This window comes from Cyclopterus lumpus, chromosome 7 (assembly GCF_009769545.1).
Source record: "Cyclopterus lumpus isolate fCycLum1 chromosome 7, fCycLum1.pri, whole genome shotgun sequence".
Classification (NCBI taxonomy): domain Eukaryota; kingdom Metazoa; phylum Chordata; class Actinopteri; order Perciformes; family Cyclopteridae; genus Cyclopterus; species Cyclopterus lumpus.
Genome location: NC_046972.1, coordinates 5,355,514 through 5,371,551, shown reverse-complemented (window position 1 = coordinate 5,371,551; position 16,038 = coordinate 5,355,514). Strand labels below are relative to the sequence as shown.

The following is a 16,038-nucleotide window of genomic DNA, read 5'->3' as shown; positions in this document are numbered from 1 at the left end:
TGTACAAATGTGTCACGAGTTTTCTTTTTGTTGCATCCCAGCGCATATGTTAATGCAAAGGGCGGGACAACGTTCACATACAGTAAGCCTCCCTCAGTTTGATTATGACTCATCTGGGTTCAACTCGGCTGAGCAGTTTGAGGAAACTAAACCTCGAGCAGTGAGAACACTTGGAGCAGGCAAACCGACTAAACCCGAGGCCTTAAGTGGCTTCTGGTGGCATCTGCGAGCACGCCGAGCCTGCAGATAAGAGCCCCACCATTTACATATACAGTACACGTGCACCTGAATATACACTGTGCATGCAAAACACACATCGCATCACACACACACACACATACCCACATATAGAGGTCTGTCTACATCCTAAGCCCAACTGCAAACACAGCTTGTGCACCCGTATGTCAGCCTGCCAGTCGCCGACTCCCTCTGCAAACCCAACCTGTTACTAATGAGACTCACACAAATAGCAAGGCATCTGACACCCAGACCTGTGTGTGTGTGTGTGTGTGTGTGTGTGTGTGTGTGTGTGTAATGCATGTTTATCTAGGCTGACTGCATGATAATTAGAATACAGATTTGGTGCTATAGTGGTGTTTGTCCACCATTGAAAAGTAGACACATAATGGTTAAAAAGAAAGAAGGAAGGAAGGAAGACAAGAAGGACAGGGGACAGACATTTAAAAAAAAAAAAAAAAAGACCTGAAGACAGACTTCCTTCTGGTCTTCTCTTGTGCAGGACAGGATTGACTCGTCTAGTTTCACAAAGCCCAAACTTCTGATTGAACCAAACCGAAAGAAAAGCCTATTGCTCGAGTCAGTGGCTACCAAGAACTCTATCCGCTTATGGTAGCTTATGGCACGCGCTACCCATAACCTCCGCTGACATGCACATACGCACACAATTTAAACTCGGTTTGAGGTTTTTCGTTCGGTCAAGTTTCCAGCGGCAATCGGGAATAAACAAATGATGTAAATGAAAAGAGAATAAATGGAAAGGCTGAGTGAGTGTGTGGTGAAGCCTGACCGGAGTGGCTTTGAAAAGTGGAAGGAAGCAGTCATGAGATATGTTTCTTTTCTGCCTGGTAAATGTCAGACAGAGGGACTGATGAAAGGGCTTGTAAGGGCTCCGTGGAGATGCTCACGCCGGCTAAAATCGGTGTTCCCTTTTGAAATCACATTTACCAACACGGTGCTTTTTACCCCCCCCCGATGGATTTTTGGTGTGCACGGTGCCTGCTCTCTTGTGTAGCAGTGCCAGCTACAGTTTAACTTGACTTTAGACAGAAGAAGACAAATGGGGAAAGAAAGCCTGGTAACTACCCACCGTCTTAAAAGGGACAGTTTGCCAACAGTAGATGGCGGTTGGCACAGTTTGGAGAAGCACACAGGAATACCAATACAAGAGCTACACAATTTCCTGACATTCTTTCGCCACCTCAATATCAATTAAAGTGTGCACCATATTTAGAATATTGACAAAAACTGTAAGCTCACCTCTCACAACACCAGAGTTGCTGGTCTACCGCTGCCTCGATTGGTTTGTTTGAGTCATTGTGTGACTTTGTGTTGCTTTAAAGGGTTAGCTTGTCACACAATGACACAAACAAACTGAGCGCTAGAGCAGCGGTAGACCATCAACTCCTGCGATCTGCGAAGTGAAAATGCTGTTTTGCTCAAAAGGAGTCTGGTGGATTTGAAGCAGTTTTCCGTCAGGTAAACTAAAAGTAAAGGGTACGCGACGTCTACTGCAGGCAATACACGACTACTTATACGTACCCCATACTAGGCCCGCTTCAAATAACTCAAACCACCCCTTTAATGCGACTGCCACCGCCACACGCTGTGTTTCCTGCAGGTGCGTCAGACGCCATTCATGTTGCAAAAGGTTCCCATAATGAGTTACGACACAGACCGCTTACGTCCACCCACTTTCTGTCATCGTGCGGCGGCCGAGTGAACATGCACAGAGCGCGTTGGCAAGTGTTGCATGCTTTTTTGTTTGTGTGCCTGCATTTGTGGGATTGTGTACGTTTGTTTGGGGCTGTTTGTTTGTTTGTGTGTCACAAAGTTAAGTCTGTCCAAGTGTATAAATGCGGTGTGTGTGTGTGTACAGTATGTGCAACTTTGGGAATCTGTGAAAAGCCTCTAATGAAGTCTTTGTAAGTGTGTGTGTGTGTGTGTGTGTGTGTATATATATGTTGTACCCTTTTCTCCAGCTGTGTCAGCTGCTCCTTGTAGAAGTTATCCAATGCTTTCAGCTGTAAATCTTTCTTCTGAAGCTGCTGAGCCTGCAAGACACACACACACACACACACACACACACACACACATGCACACAGAGGATTAAACATTGTATATTAAGTTTTCTCACTAGAAAGTAGTAGACTAGTGAAGTATATGATACATGTGGTAATGCTGATGGTTTTTATTGAACGATGTTGGTATTTTAAATATCCGATCACATTGTAATTTAAGTGATATTCGTTATCGTGCTAGAATATGATACAATATGATTGGTTGCCAATCTGCCGGTCGCACATTTCTGCTCAGTGCGAGACGTTCCTGTGTTTTGCTGTCATTAACTAACACGTCTCTCCTCTCCTCTGGTCTTTGTTTCACCCAGGGGCGGAGCTTACAACAATCTGTGTGAGATGGAGAGACAACACTCGGAAGGGAGGAGAGACAAGGGTGTTGCTCTCGCTACCAAAATTAGCTGATCTGTGATCTGAAAAAGAAAAGAAAAAACATGCATGCACCCTGAAATTCAAATGTGGTGTTCACTAAGTAAGTAAAAGCAATAACAATGTGCGTGGCTAATTCATGCAGTGTGAAACGCCTCAGGCAATCCCGCTCTTAGAGCTGCTGTGTGAAGAGCTGATACTGGTGTTGAAAAGAGGCAGCTTTCTCTGATGCTGCGTTCACACCAAAAGCGGTGCGAATTTTTCACGCGAGTAGATCCCATGCAAAGTCAATGCACAGACGCAAAGGGTTGAGAATTACGAAAACATTTTTAGCCGGGCGGCGCGGAGAATTCGCCTCATACGCCGAGTTGCGAAAGCCAATCACGTGTGTGGGATGTCCACAACAATAAGCCACGCCCCCTCTAAAGGCGCGAATTAAGAGAATGACGTGGATATAAAGTGAACGCAGCATGAGGCCTGTTGTGGCGAGGCCCGTTACAGTTATTACACAACCGCCTGGCCGCAATTATCTTTGGATTTCACAATTAAGGGAAGTTCGAGCTGATGTTGGCCCAAACATGGCAACCGGACAGAAATTGGATTGGGTGTATATTTATCTGCTGGGTGATTGTTGCGATCTGAAGCTAGATGAAGACAGAGAGGTGCCAATAACGACCTCTACAGGTCAGGTGCAGACGGGCGTTTGACATCTCTGAAAATTGGAGGCTCAGCGTGCATATTACTTCTCATAATTGACTGGTCTTGAACCATTTAACAGACTTTAAATATATCCGCGGAGCAGGAGGTGAAACTTTGTGTCAGCAAAGATGAACAGACTCATTTTCTGTCGATCGCATCATTTTGATTAGCAGCTATTGAAATGAACGACACTCATTTAGGTCTAGTTGCAAGGATGCTAGTGATTTTTACTTTTTGTTTTTGTTTATAAAGACAAACTGTAGAGTCGGTAAATATGTATGCGGGATACAGAAAAATGGGGAAAAGAATAAGAAGGACTGACGGATATGGAATGGGTAAACAAGTGGGAATTATTTGGATGGATAGACAGATGGGAGAAAGAAAGAAAACATTTTATCTTTCCAGTTGTAAAAAAGTTAATTTTAAGAAAGATTATTGAGAGTAATCGTTAGAATTGCAGTTTCAACTTTTGTGAAAAAACATTGCGAGGATTAGAAAGCAGCAGGATGGATGGATGGTTATGATGAAGCTTACCGTCACATTTATCTCATCTGCGGACTAGAGACGATGGAATGTAGAGAGCAGAAAGAGCAGAAGAGGCAGAGACAGGAAAAGAAAGACGGAAGAGGAAGAGGAAGAAGAGGAAGAGGAGGGAGAGAGGAGCACACAGGAAGGCACAGTGTTTGGGTCAGGGCTGTTACATTGTTAGGATTTAACGTGCAGGTAAAACACAAATGCCTGCCGTGTAATTCAATGAATCACATTATTGATCAGACCAAAGTCTCGGAGAGAAAAACATTAATAATAAATGACAATGCTATTGTGTTCTAATGACTGCAACATGCATTTAGCGTAACAAAGAATTATATAATCAGAGGTATGAAGAAAGAAAGTTTCTCAAAACTCGTACAGCCGTTACCAAACTGACGTTACCACAGAAATAAAGATGAAGCAAACCTGTCTAACAATAGGCCCTTAAAATAAAGATTTGCTACTTAAAGATGTGACTATATACACAATGTGATTGTGACCCCAATGTACTGCTTCCATACATATGTTGTTTTTGAACATATGTAACATATCTAAGCATAAAGTTTATTCGGCTTGTTTCCAAAGATACCAGATGAGCCATGCAGAAGCCTGAGGAAGCGTTTATAAAATGGTGTTTAATACACCAACAGTATTTCCTCTTTTCTGTTATGGCGCATGTTTGGTTTGGATACTAACCTCAGTATCAGTTTCATATAGCATCCATAAAGTGATAGATAGATAGATAATGTTTAGGATCCCCTCCGGGGGAAATATTCTGCTTTGCTGTACATAATAACCAATATCTTACTGCTTAGAGATTCTGAAAATGTAAATCTTCTCCCTTACTTAAAAAAATAAATAAAAAATCTACGCATATGCAGATACTTTTTCATTTCGAAAGATGAACTGCTGAATGAGACGTTTCCTACGTTTCCCCGACTGGAACGCGACTGCCTAACAAACGAGCTCGAGCCGCTCTCCTCCTTCGAGACGCCACATACAGCTTCAGCAACAACAGGCCCAACATGTATTTTATGACTGAACATTACCGGTGCGTCAAGTCTCACGTGTGACCCCCATCTGTTCATCCAACGGCCGCACATTGGGTCCCAAACCCAAGGTTGAGAAACTCACACGCCCCACATCAACCACCAGCATTTTCATGCTTTTTAAAAAAAAAAAAAAAAAAAGTGCATGTAAAAAAATACCGAGACATGAGATGGACATAAATTATAATTATTAACTACATGTTTTGATTTTTAATTAATGTAAAGTATTGCCTGTGAAGTGGTGCGCTACAGACAGTGTGAGTGAAATATGAATTTGGCAGCACAAAAATTGCATTCAACTCCAAAACAGCACAATCACACAAACAACGGCTTGTATTTGCCTCATCTCAAATGGACTCCCAGACCAGACCAGACCCGGAGCCACTTAACAAGCCTACCGTGTACGCCACTGAAATGCATCGACGTGAGGACAACTTTGTGCGACTCGCTTGCAGCCGGTGTTGACAACAGGCGGGTAGCGTTTGTCACATCGTGCAAATCGACGTGTGAAAAGTTTGAACAATAACCGCAGAGTGTCTCCGAGACTGACAGCCTGTCAGACTCGATCTGAACTACCCTAATGCATGAAATCGCACACAAGCTGGTGCACCCTGGCAAATTAATGCCAGTCAATGTTTTTTTTTGTGTGTTTTTTTTGGGGTTTTTTTCACAGCACCGTCGTCGCTGAAAGCATCAGGAGAGAGCGTCGACGAGCGTGCGCGTACAGGGAGGGGGAGGAAGATTCATCATAATTATCAGGGCTGCTGAACGCCAAATCAAGTCGGAGTCAATCGTTTTGCGTTTCATAACCAGAACTTAACTGATGAGGGACAAAAGAGCCGGGAGGGCGGGTGTCTGATGCCAGAGATGCTCCTACTCTGTCGGGTGAGAGCTGCAGCTGGTGCATGTTAATGCTGGGAGGGGGATTTGGAAATGAAAACTGAACACATTTTAAATTTGAAAAAAAAAAAAAAAGAAGAAGAAAACAGAGCTCTCCTTCCTATCTGTGTCTGCATTTTAATTTGCAGTCAGAGATGAAACTGCAAGTGAATCAGATGAGTCCTCTGGTGCCCCTCCAGGGACCCGCGAGTCTATGGTAGATAAAAGCCAGCCAGGCGTGACTGACACACGCACACACACACACACACACACACACACACACACCTTGGTCACTCATCGTTCGGTCTTTTCTGTCTGTATTCATGTGCGAGTCCATCTGTAATGCTGCTTTGCATTAGCACTGCGAGAGGAAGAAAGAAGAAGAAGTAAAAAAAAAAACGTGCAGTCTTCCTTATTCATTTCAATTAAAAGTGAAATCCGCTGGAGCAGAGGTGGCCAGCTAAATAAATGCAGAGTCATTTCACTTTAAAATGCCGTCAGTCCGTTTGTTCTTCGCATATCTCTAAGAAACGCTCATCGGATCTACTTCACTACTCTGCGGGTGTTTTGCTGGAGGACCCCATGGAGCGCTTTATTGGATTTGGTGCAATTTGGCAGCGCATTCAATATTAATACACTTTGAAATAAATGAGCGCACAGAGCCGGATTCTGGAAATAATAAACGTTACACCCAAACTCCTCTTCACTTCCCTTGCAGCGTGTTCGGAACCGGGGAGCCAGGGCAAATGGGTCGGATTCGAACCAACGGCCTCGTAGTCCCCGTCTCATATGATAAAAGAAGTCAAACCTCTTCAATCATTCAATAGGTAAATATAAACCGTATGATAAAGTAAAGGTGAGTGTGCGCAGTCTTTTCCAGCTTTTTTTGGACAGTTGTTGATACTCAGCAGACATATGATTTTTAGGCTGGTACCAAAATAAAAGTACTGATATTCTCAGCCCATGAGCACAGGAAGTCCTTCTCACCTGCTCAACGGTACAGCAGCAGCGTTAGTTTCTGTAGTGTTAGAAAGAAAACACTTCTTTCATCCTTCAAGAGTGATGAAGAAGCCTCACAAAACAAAAGGATGATCTAATTATCACCAAAAGAGCCTGCGTACAAAATTAATTTTAAATTTAATGGGACGCTGATTCACAAAGCAGTGTAAAAAGAAATCACAGATACATTAAGCACTGTGCCTTTAGACATGCACATTTTCTTAAAGTCACTGTCAAGGTCGGCTGAGTGTATTATAATATTACACTTTCCATTTGCCAGACAGGATATTCAATTCATTCTTTTATTTTTTTTTTAAATGGCTCTAAAATGTTCCTAAATGACTACAATAAAAAATTCTAAATAAAAATGCTCAAGATGAAGAAAAGGAAAGACAGAAGATGCGAGAGACGAGAGGAGGCCCGAACATGTAACAAATGTAAACACGTAGGAAAATATCTTCAGTTATTAAGAAGGTGCATAATGGAATATGACAGCTGGTCTGCTACGAGCTACACAGGAGATTAGCTCACAAACGTATTATCGCACATTCTTCCTGCCCGGGGCACCTTCCGCATACCAATCAATTGGGTACACAGCTAGAGGTGTGGAGCATCCATTTAGGAGAGCTACAGACAGAGGGAATTTAAAATGTGCAAATGTGTGCGAGAGAGCGAAAAAAGCAAGCGGGAGTAAGTGAGGGGAAGATGAGCAACAAAATTATATGGAGGGGGGGGGGGGGGGGGGGGGGGGGGAGACTATGAAACAGGAATCACAGCAAGAATGAGTGAGCAAGTGAGCGCGGGAGATGAGAAGCTGTTGTGGAAGCGTCTTCCGGCGGAAAGCTAAATATTGCAGCCATTTTGAGGGCGGCTCACGATGTTTGCGATGCAGCTTTAGCGCTGATCTCTAACGTGCACTCCGTCCAAAACATCTGGCGGCGCCGCATTATGACAGCAAAAATGTCCAATAAACCATCAGGAAAGCTGTGATGCAGGTTGACGTTGTCCAAATGCAGCTGTGAAACACACGTGAAGGCGGTCAAATGTGTTTCACGGGGGGGGGGGGGGATGTTTGGCAACAGTGATCAGAAACCTGAATAATCCAACACGACACCAGGAGCCGAAGTTCTGGTGGAGTTGAATGGAGCGGACGTATTGTCAGGTTATTTGTGTGAAGGAGAAGACGAGAGCTCTTGAACTTGACCTCGATGCCAACGCGCCCGAAACGGTCACAGATGGCGAGGAGCTAGAGCAGTCCCGCGGCAGAATACATGTATTTTCTAGCTCAAGACTTCAGTTCCAAATTTAGTTGTAGAAACCATAAATGGCGGGTAAAAAAACAACAACAAAAAACTCATAACTAATATTTCCAGTGCTGGACCGCATACTGTAGAAAGGGGAGGGGTTGTTTCTGGTATCATTGACGCTAGCTGAGACACATGGCAGCCGTCGGGTCGAATGCTCCCTGCAGTATGCTGACCCCTCTCTCATCTTCATATCCAACAATGTGCAGCATGGCCTGCTGTCTGGGCCAGATGAAAAGCAGTACTGAAGACGCGGGATGACATCATCATATTCTCACCATTGTCTGCTCAGTGATCCTATCGTTCTTATTTAAACTGAAAATGCCCGACTGTTTAATGAAGTCCTCGTATGGCTGCATGAGGACTTCTTTTTGTTTTACAGCGCAGTACTCGGCGTGTTTTGAGGCGGAGGGGACAACAGATGGCGGCTGTCTGAGCTGTGGCGAGTGCGTCTGCCGGGTAGACGCCGCAGCGATACCAGCTATACGGAGGGGCCAAAGCCAGTGATCCGGTACAGATGGGGGGGGACGTGAAGAGAGCATCTGAGGGCGGCGCGGTCCAACGGATCATCAGCGCGACACGTGGGCACGGAGCGCCGGTGTTTGGGCTCGCTCGTGCGCCTGGGACGGACAAATATACAGTCTCGCATCCCCCTCTTCCCCTCGTGGGCAATGCGTGTGCTGTGTTGCCATCTGATAGCAGCAGTCTGTTCAACCCCCCCCCCACCACCTCCACACTCTCTCTATTTACTCCGGTGCGTTTATTTAACACATAGCTCCCAGCGAGGCAATAAATTAGCACTCAATAATAATCTGACTGATAATTACAACCAGGCAGCTACGTACGCAGAGGAGGGAGAAGGACATTAAGGGCCACTGGCCCTTCTCCTCCGCCGTCTATTACTTTTACTCATGTGACACCCCCTCCCTAATTGCGTTAATTTGCTGCTATACCGTATTTTCCACATAATTATAATACATGGTCTCATGTGGTTCAGTGGGGGTCAATCGAATCAGCAATACTTCAATGAGGGAGTTGATTATGACAAAACAAACGTTGTATTTTAAAACGTGCGTAACGCCAAGGATCTTAATTATTACAATTGCTTGATATCGGCTCCGGATCCTCTTTGGTTTGAAGCGTGTCAATGCATCTCATGTCGGACTGCAGCTGGAAGAACTATTTTAAATTTGAGTTGTCGAGCTGAATGTGAAAAGACAGCCAGCACACTAGTAGTAGTAGTAGTAGTAGTAGTAGTAGTATTAGTAGTAAAAGAACACGGGTCTCATGTGTATAACTATTATATGCCGTTTGTGTCGGAACGAATGATGAAATGTACCTACGCCCCAAAAATAATTATGGATGTGTCCATCCTTGCGCACGCCTGCCAGATGAATTACCTTTGATGAATCCCCAAATGCACGCACCGGGATCCACATCGTATCGTATAAATTAACTTATTGTCAGGAACTTTTGACTGGTGTTGAAAAAGCCTAAATTTAATTACGGACACGTAAACGAGACCATCAGAGAGAAAATTGTCCGTTTCTATATCGTTATTCTTCATGCTCGTCATCGGTGCGACCGAGCCTCCGCGAGGATCTCGCCTCAGATCCGCCTTCGCTGCTTTTCCCCCAATGGACTCGTGTTCGGAAACACTACCGCTTTCGGCCACATGGAACCGCCAAAATGAAGACAACAACAAAGAATTTCCTTGTAGTTGCTTTAAGTGCTTGACTTAAAAAGTTCAAAAAAAAGTGATGACATGAATTCATTGCGTTTTTTTAATTAAGACTGCAGTGTTAGAACGTGAAAAGTTACGTTGCCATAAAACTAGCATTGCCGAAATAACTTCTAACGTGGGGATTAGAAAATGTCTCAAATCTATTTAAAAGAGACTACTACTACGAGCAGAAGCACGTTTTGCGTGTTGATCTTGCCAATGAATCTTGCTTCGCTGATACGCATTTAAAAAAAGTAAACATAACACAGAGCCGTCTTTACAAAGCGTGCCTGGATGCGGCGAGCAGTCGCACGGCTGCGATAAGCCATTTCCAATTTGCAGAGTTCACACAGCGCAGCGTTGTTGGGGTCTCCGTCTGAAACACTTCCAACGCGTTAGAGGATCGTGGGCACGGTCGCTGACGCACGCTGCCCAAATCAACACACTTTGTGCGATCGGAGGCTCCTGCACCCCCCACCTGCAGGCGGGAGGATCTGACCGTGTGGGGAGGGAAGCTGGCTGCCGAGCTCACAGTCAGCCTAATAGCTTTACATGCAGAACCGTGTCAGTTCCTGCAGATTACAATTACCGATATAGCCGCGGAGCTTATCTGCACCTCACCCGCTCCTTCACTCACCTCTTTCCCTCCGTCTCCTTCACTGCGCCCTCATTTCCCCAACGTTCTCCCTTTTCTTCCCCTCTATTTCATTGCGCCTCCTCTTCTCCCCTCTTACCTGCTATCCCCCTTTACTCGCACAGGCTCGGTGCTTAACGGTGTACGAGTTCATGTGCCTGATCCCCGAGTCTATATAAAAACATGGCGTATTTGAACAGAACATGTATCCATACAAAATGAAAACGAAAACGTTTTGAATTGGCGCAGTGAGACACTTTACGTCGCTCGGAGGATGTAAATCCATTGAAATTCAAGGCGAACCCTGAGCAAAGTAAAGCATCTCATTTAACCTGTTTTTCACTCATCTAAATGGCGTAATGGCAGTGTGTTACCATATGTCTGACTAGATAAGCAGTCAGAGGAGTACACGATAAAAACATCAAGCTATTCACCGGCTCATATGTACGCTATAATAAAGCGTGTCCCCATCTGCTTCCCTCCTGAGCGCGCGGGTGTGTGTTCACGAACACAGCTGTTTAGCTCACACCCGTATCCAGAGTCTGAATGAGTTTCCTGAGTGTGAGAGAGAGAGAGAATATATCTCCAGCTGATTACATGGGCTTAGGTATAAACAAGTGAGGTGTGTTCATCCAATCAGAGTCAACATCTGGCCCATTCCGGCAGGGGCTGCTCGACAAACGGAAAAAGGCCGACAAGAGGGATCCTGGCGCCATGTTGCCGCCGCCGCCGCCGCCGCCGCCTCAGAGTACCATCTGGGAATGGAACGCTGGGGACTGAGCGTCCCGTTTGGATGCGTAGTCTCTGCTGTCAGGTGGCGGTGGTGTTTAAATAAAAAGAGTATTCCTGAGACTCGATGGGCATGCTGTGCTACAGCTTTTTGATATGTAGTACTCCTATGACAACTACATCAACAGAGTACATATTTACAAACAAACAACCCCCATAACACATTTTTGAAAATATTATGAGGTTACTTGAAAATCTGTAACTGCTACATTGTCAATATATATATATATATATATATAGATACACGTATAAATACACATGTTTTACCCAAGAAAATCAAAAATAGCACATGAAATAAGGAATAGTATTTTTACGTTATTCATTATGCATCGACATTAAGTATTAGTTATTCTCAGAAGGATAGAACTGCTTGTTCTGTGTAGAAAGCGTGCGCGCATGTGCGCGCATGTGTGTGTGTGTGTGTGTGTGTGTGTGTGTGTGTGTGTGTTGCTGAAACCCAGCGGAGGAGATCGATGGACAGACAGTATCAACAAACCCAGGAATTTAATTTAAAAAAGAAGGTCAATATGTTGGCGTAGACTACGGTTTACACGAGCAAATCGTTTTTTATGAGCTATTCCAGCAATTTATTAATTAGCCTCTTCTCCAATTGGCGGGGTTAAGACGAGGAGGCGAGGAAAGGAATCGAGGGAAATGAGAGGAGACGCCATCTGTAGTCAGCTAGCGGCCATATTAGTGAAGCAGAGGGACACAAGGACCCACGGGGGATTCGAGTAGTGGGACACGAGGCCGTCTAAGATAACGATGCTAATAAATTAGAGAAGTCTGCCTGTGTACTGTGTAATGTAGCTTAGCCTCTCGCACGCAACGCGATCGGCCGACACATTTCAATCAGACTTGTTTTTGTGACTCTTAACTCACTGGCTCCCTACCAGTGACTGCCTGCTGCCTTGGCGTGCCTTACTGGTTGGGCCGCTGAGGAAGATTCTTGTACCAATTTACGCCACCTAGAAATAACCCTAATGACGTCATAGTGACATCATCCTGAGGACCTTTGAACAGAAAGCCTGCATTACAAACTGGGGTTTATGGATTCAATAAAAAGGTGGGTGCTCACAAGACAGGGCGGGTCTAATGTAAAATGCGATGAAATAAAAGCATTGAGTTGGATTATGGGATGTAGGACGCAGTTTTTTTGAAGTTTCACCCACACTAGGGACAACACGTTGGGATATCTCTGCTGTTTCTTTTTTAACCTTTGAATTTTTTTCTTCCTCAACTCCCCAACTTTATGGGAATGCAATACTCAAACTGCTGGAGTACCCTCTTTAACAGATCGTTGAAATATACATGTTTCACAGTAGAAATGCAGGAAGCACAATTTTCAACTCCACGTCTACTTTCTTCCGTTTTACGCTCACAACTCACACGGAGCGCTGAACTCGTTAGTGTTTCGCTGAGGTGCTGCTCAGGTTAGCAAAGATAAGCGAGCACAAACAAAAGACAAACCTATTTCTTCCCGTCAACAATCCCCATAAAAGCCAAAGCAATAACTTCCTTGAAGACAAAAAGTAATGTGAGCATTACAGTAAAATGTTCCCCGTCACTGAGCCAATTCTAGAGGTATTCAAAAGAAAAAAAGAATAAAGAGAGATGAGCGGTCACTGTACGCTGAGGGATCGGGTCGATTGGATTAACACGGGGAACCTGTGCAACAGCATTTATGACTTTTCCAACGGGAGAATGTCACACTTGAGATTTGATGTAGTGCATAATGGTCACAGAGACAGAGCAAGACGCTTCCACCTCGGTGTGAAATATGTGAAACTTGCAACAGGCTTTTGTTGCCATCTAGTGTCACTTGGAGGAACTGGTGAATCCAGCATTTTCAGTAAAAATGGGCATGTGAAAGTAAGAAATGATGTGAACTGAAGTGAACTGAACTTGCACCTTTCACCTTTTTGTCTTTAGATCTTCACAGTCTCAAAGTACTTATATATCATAATCCTGCTGTGGTTTACTGAGACCCTTCTAATGTCAGAACCTGGGTCGGGGATCACTTCGAGAGAGACCGTTAAATTGGGCATCTTTTTGTGGAGGATCGACATTTAGAATACCGGCAAGAGAACAAATTCCCCCCCCCCGAACAATTTCTGTCGGTTTCTGCGCAAGAGAGCGCGGAGCTTTTCTATGCTCTCCCCGTATCATTTTAAAAAGGGGACAAATTTACCAAAAATCCTCACTCAATTTATCCCGACTAAATAATAATAAATAAAATAGATGTTGATAAGCCCTCTTCAGAGCCACAGTTGGTTTCGCTAGCTGAACACGACACACCTTACAGTAGAAAGCTGGAAGCAGCGATGGTCAATATTTTCACAACAATGGATCCATATGGATCACATGGCAGACGTGAAAGAGCATCATTGTCTGAATCAGCTGCCTCTTTAGTTGTGATCTGCAAGGTCCTTCAGGGGTTTACTGGGCGGTATAGTTGGACGGTGACACTAGCGCGCACATCTTCTCGGCTTTTTCATGCTTTGTCGCGTTATGTCCTTGTGCGACGCGACTGATTCACCTGTGCTTTACAGGGGGTTTCAAAGAGAATCAGAAACGCCTGGATGGCATTTTTGTATCAAGTGAAGCTCCATCAGAGGAAGTTAAAGGGCAGCTAATAAAATAGGCCTCCTAATTGTCCTGCAGAGAGAGAGAGAGAGAGATTTACCACATGCTAATTTGGCTTATAACCTTTCAACGCTTTCAACAGGCACCGAAAAAGGCCATTAACTCATTACAAAAAGAGAAAATCCCTTTTAGCCCTTTGGTTCGACGTGCTTCCTTTCGTTCCATTCTCCTGCTCCCCTCTCTCATTCTGAAATTAATCTGCGGAAGATTTGCTATTAACAAAGACAATTCACAGAGCGCGCGGCATAGTGGGCGAGGGCCTTGGCTGAAAAAAAAAGAAAGAAGAGAAACCGAGAGAAGAAAGATCAGGCACTTCACCGACATGAGGACAAAAGACGAGGAGGAAAGGAGTGAGGGAGAGAAAGGTGGAGAAAAGAAGAACCGGGGACTGCAGATGCTGCACACCATTGTCTGGCTCTCTCCGACTCGTGACTCAGCGCTTCCGCCCCCCGCCCCCCAGACAGACACACACACAGCACTTAGGAGAAAGGAGAGAAGGTGACTCACACCTTTGTTCCACACTTGAGGCTAAACTCTGCAATTTACGCTTAAGCTCCTCCCCTTTATCGTAATTCTGCAGGTAATCCTAACCTCACTTTTCTTTCATCCCTTCTTTTGCGCCCCCCCCCCCCCCCCCCCCATCTGTTCTTTCTTTTAAGTCCTCCTAAGTGTGCAACATGTTTAGTCTCCTCATATTTCCTCTTCTCCTTCTCGCTCCTCGAAGCACTGAAGAAACATGCGTCACTGCCTCCTTCTCGTCTTGCCGTTGCTGCTCGGCTCTGCTCCTCCACCTCCTCCAGGAAAATGTCAAAGACTTCTCTACCCTCCGGTTTGTTCCCTCCCTTCTTAAGCTCAATGCTACAAGAAAACGCGTCTCATCTTCTCTTTTGTTTCCCCCATTCATTTGCGCGCTTCCTCTGCGTTCTTCACCCTAACCCCTCATATATCCTTCTCGCTCCCGATTACTGAGTAAATGCTTAATCAGCTGTCTCCTGTCACTGTGTTCAGCCTTACTCGCCCTTTTTTTTCCCCTCCAGGCGATATTGCATCACTGTTGAGGCGCGTGGGTTGGTTCGTGACACTTTTAATGGGCCAAATGCACTGGAAGCGTCCGACGCCAGCTTCTGGGAGTACACCTCCTGTTTTAAATGTAGTTAATGTTCAAAAGCTTGAACATGTTCAAATGTTCAAAAGCTTGAACATGTTCAAATGTTCAAAAGCTTGAACATGTTCAAATGTTCAAAAGCTTGAACATTAACTACTTTGACGCCTCTGCTTTACCGTGAGTCGATCCTGGACCTTGGAACCCGATGGCCGGTTTAGGGTTCCCTTTGCAAGGACGGCGTCGGCACTCGACAATGTCGTTTTTGAAAAGGGAAGAGACACTTAATTTTGTAACTGGACTGAGTTGTGTTTGCAGGAAATTTCACATTGTCTAGTTCAACTTCCATCAAAATCACATTCATAATTAAATCTCCACTTTAAAGTCTGGAACCAGGACCTTCATTATTTAGATCAAAGATCTAGATTAATCCAAGATTATGTCACCAGTGCACCCACTGCAACTGTAATGCTTTGCTTCTTACACGGTTGCGATTGGGCCCCCCCCCACCAACATCTATCCAGCAACAGACAAGACAAGCAGTGACACCCGGCATAGTACTCAAACCAGCCTCTGTGGCAGCTCCTGCTACACTAGTTTCTCAAGGACCACATGATGACCCTTTGCCATAAACACACACACACACACACACACACACACACACACACACACGCACGCTAAGCCTATGATGGGCTGTAAACGTCGAGGGGTTGAACACCTCAGTAGTAACATGGGAATAATGCATGACAGGAAAGCGTTCTTCTGAAGCTTGACCCGCACACGGAGGAGGGTCTGATCCTGAGCTCCTGCTGGTTTGATGTTACCTACACTTTGAAGTGCAACACTAAAGTGCTGGAGAGAAATGCCAATAACATTTTTAAATGATTCAGAAATCACACTGCCCTGCTTTACAGTACTACCAATACCATTACCAGCATTAAGCTTCAAACATATTTCTTACCCCGAAACCACCTGTTTCTTCTTAGTTATGGTATCACA

At 44.7% G+C, this 16,038-nt stretch overlaps 1 protein-coding gene across 5 annotated transcripts in view; it reads right to left on the bottom strand.

Moving 5' to 3' along the window:
• LOC117733366 (MICOS complex subunit mic25a-like) overlaps positions 1-16,038 on the bottom strand; it is a 58,794-nt gene that overhangs the window by 34,998 nt on the left and 7,758 nt on the right. For all 5 annotated transcript variants that reach the window (XR_004609727.1, XR_004609728.1, XR_004609729.1 and 2 more), the window contains one exon: positions 2,208-2,291. Coding sequence is in view for 2 of the 5 variants with exons in the window: in XM_034536961.1 (XP_034392852.1) it covers positions 2,208-2,291 (84 nt within the window). In the remaining 3 variants the exon portion in view is untranslated. The remainder of the gene's footprint in view (positions 1-2,207; positions 2,292-16,038) is intronic.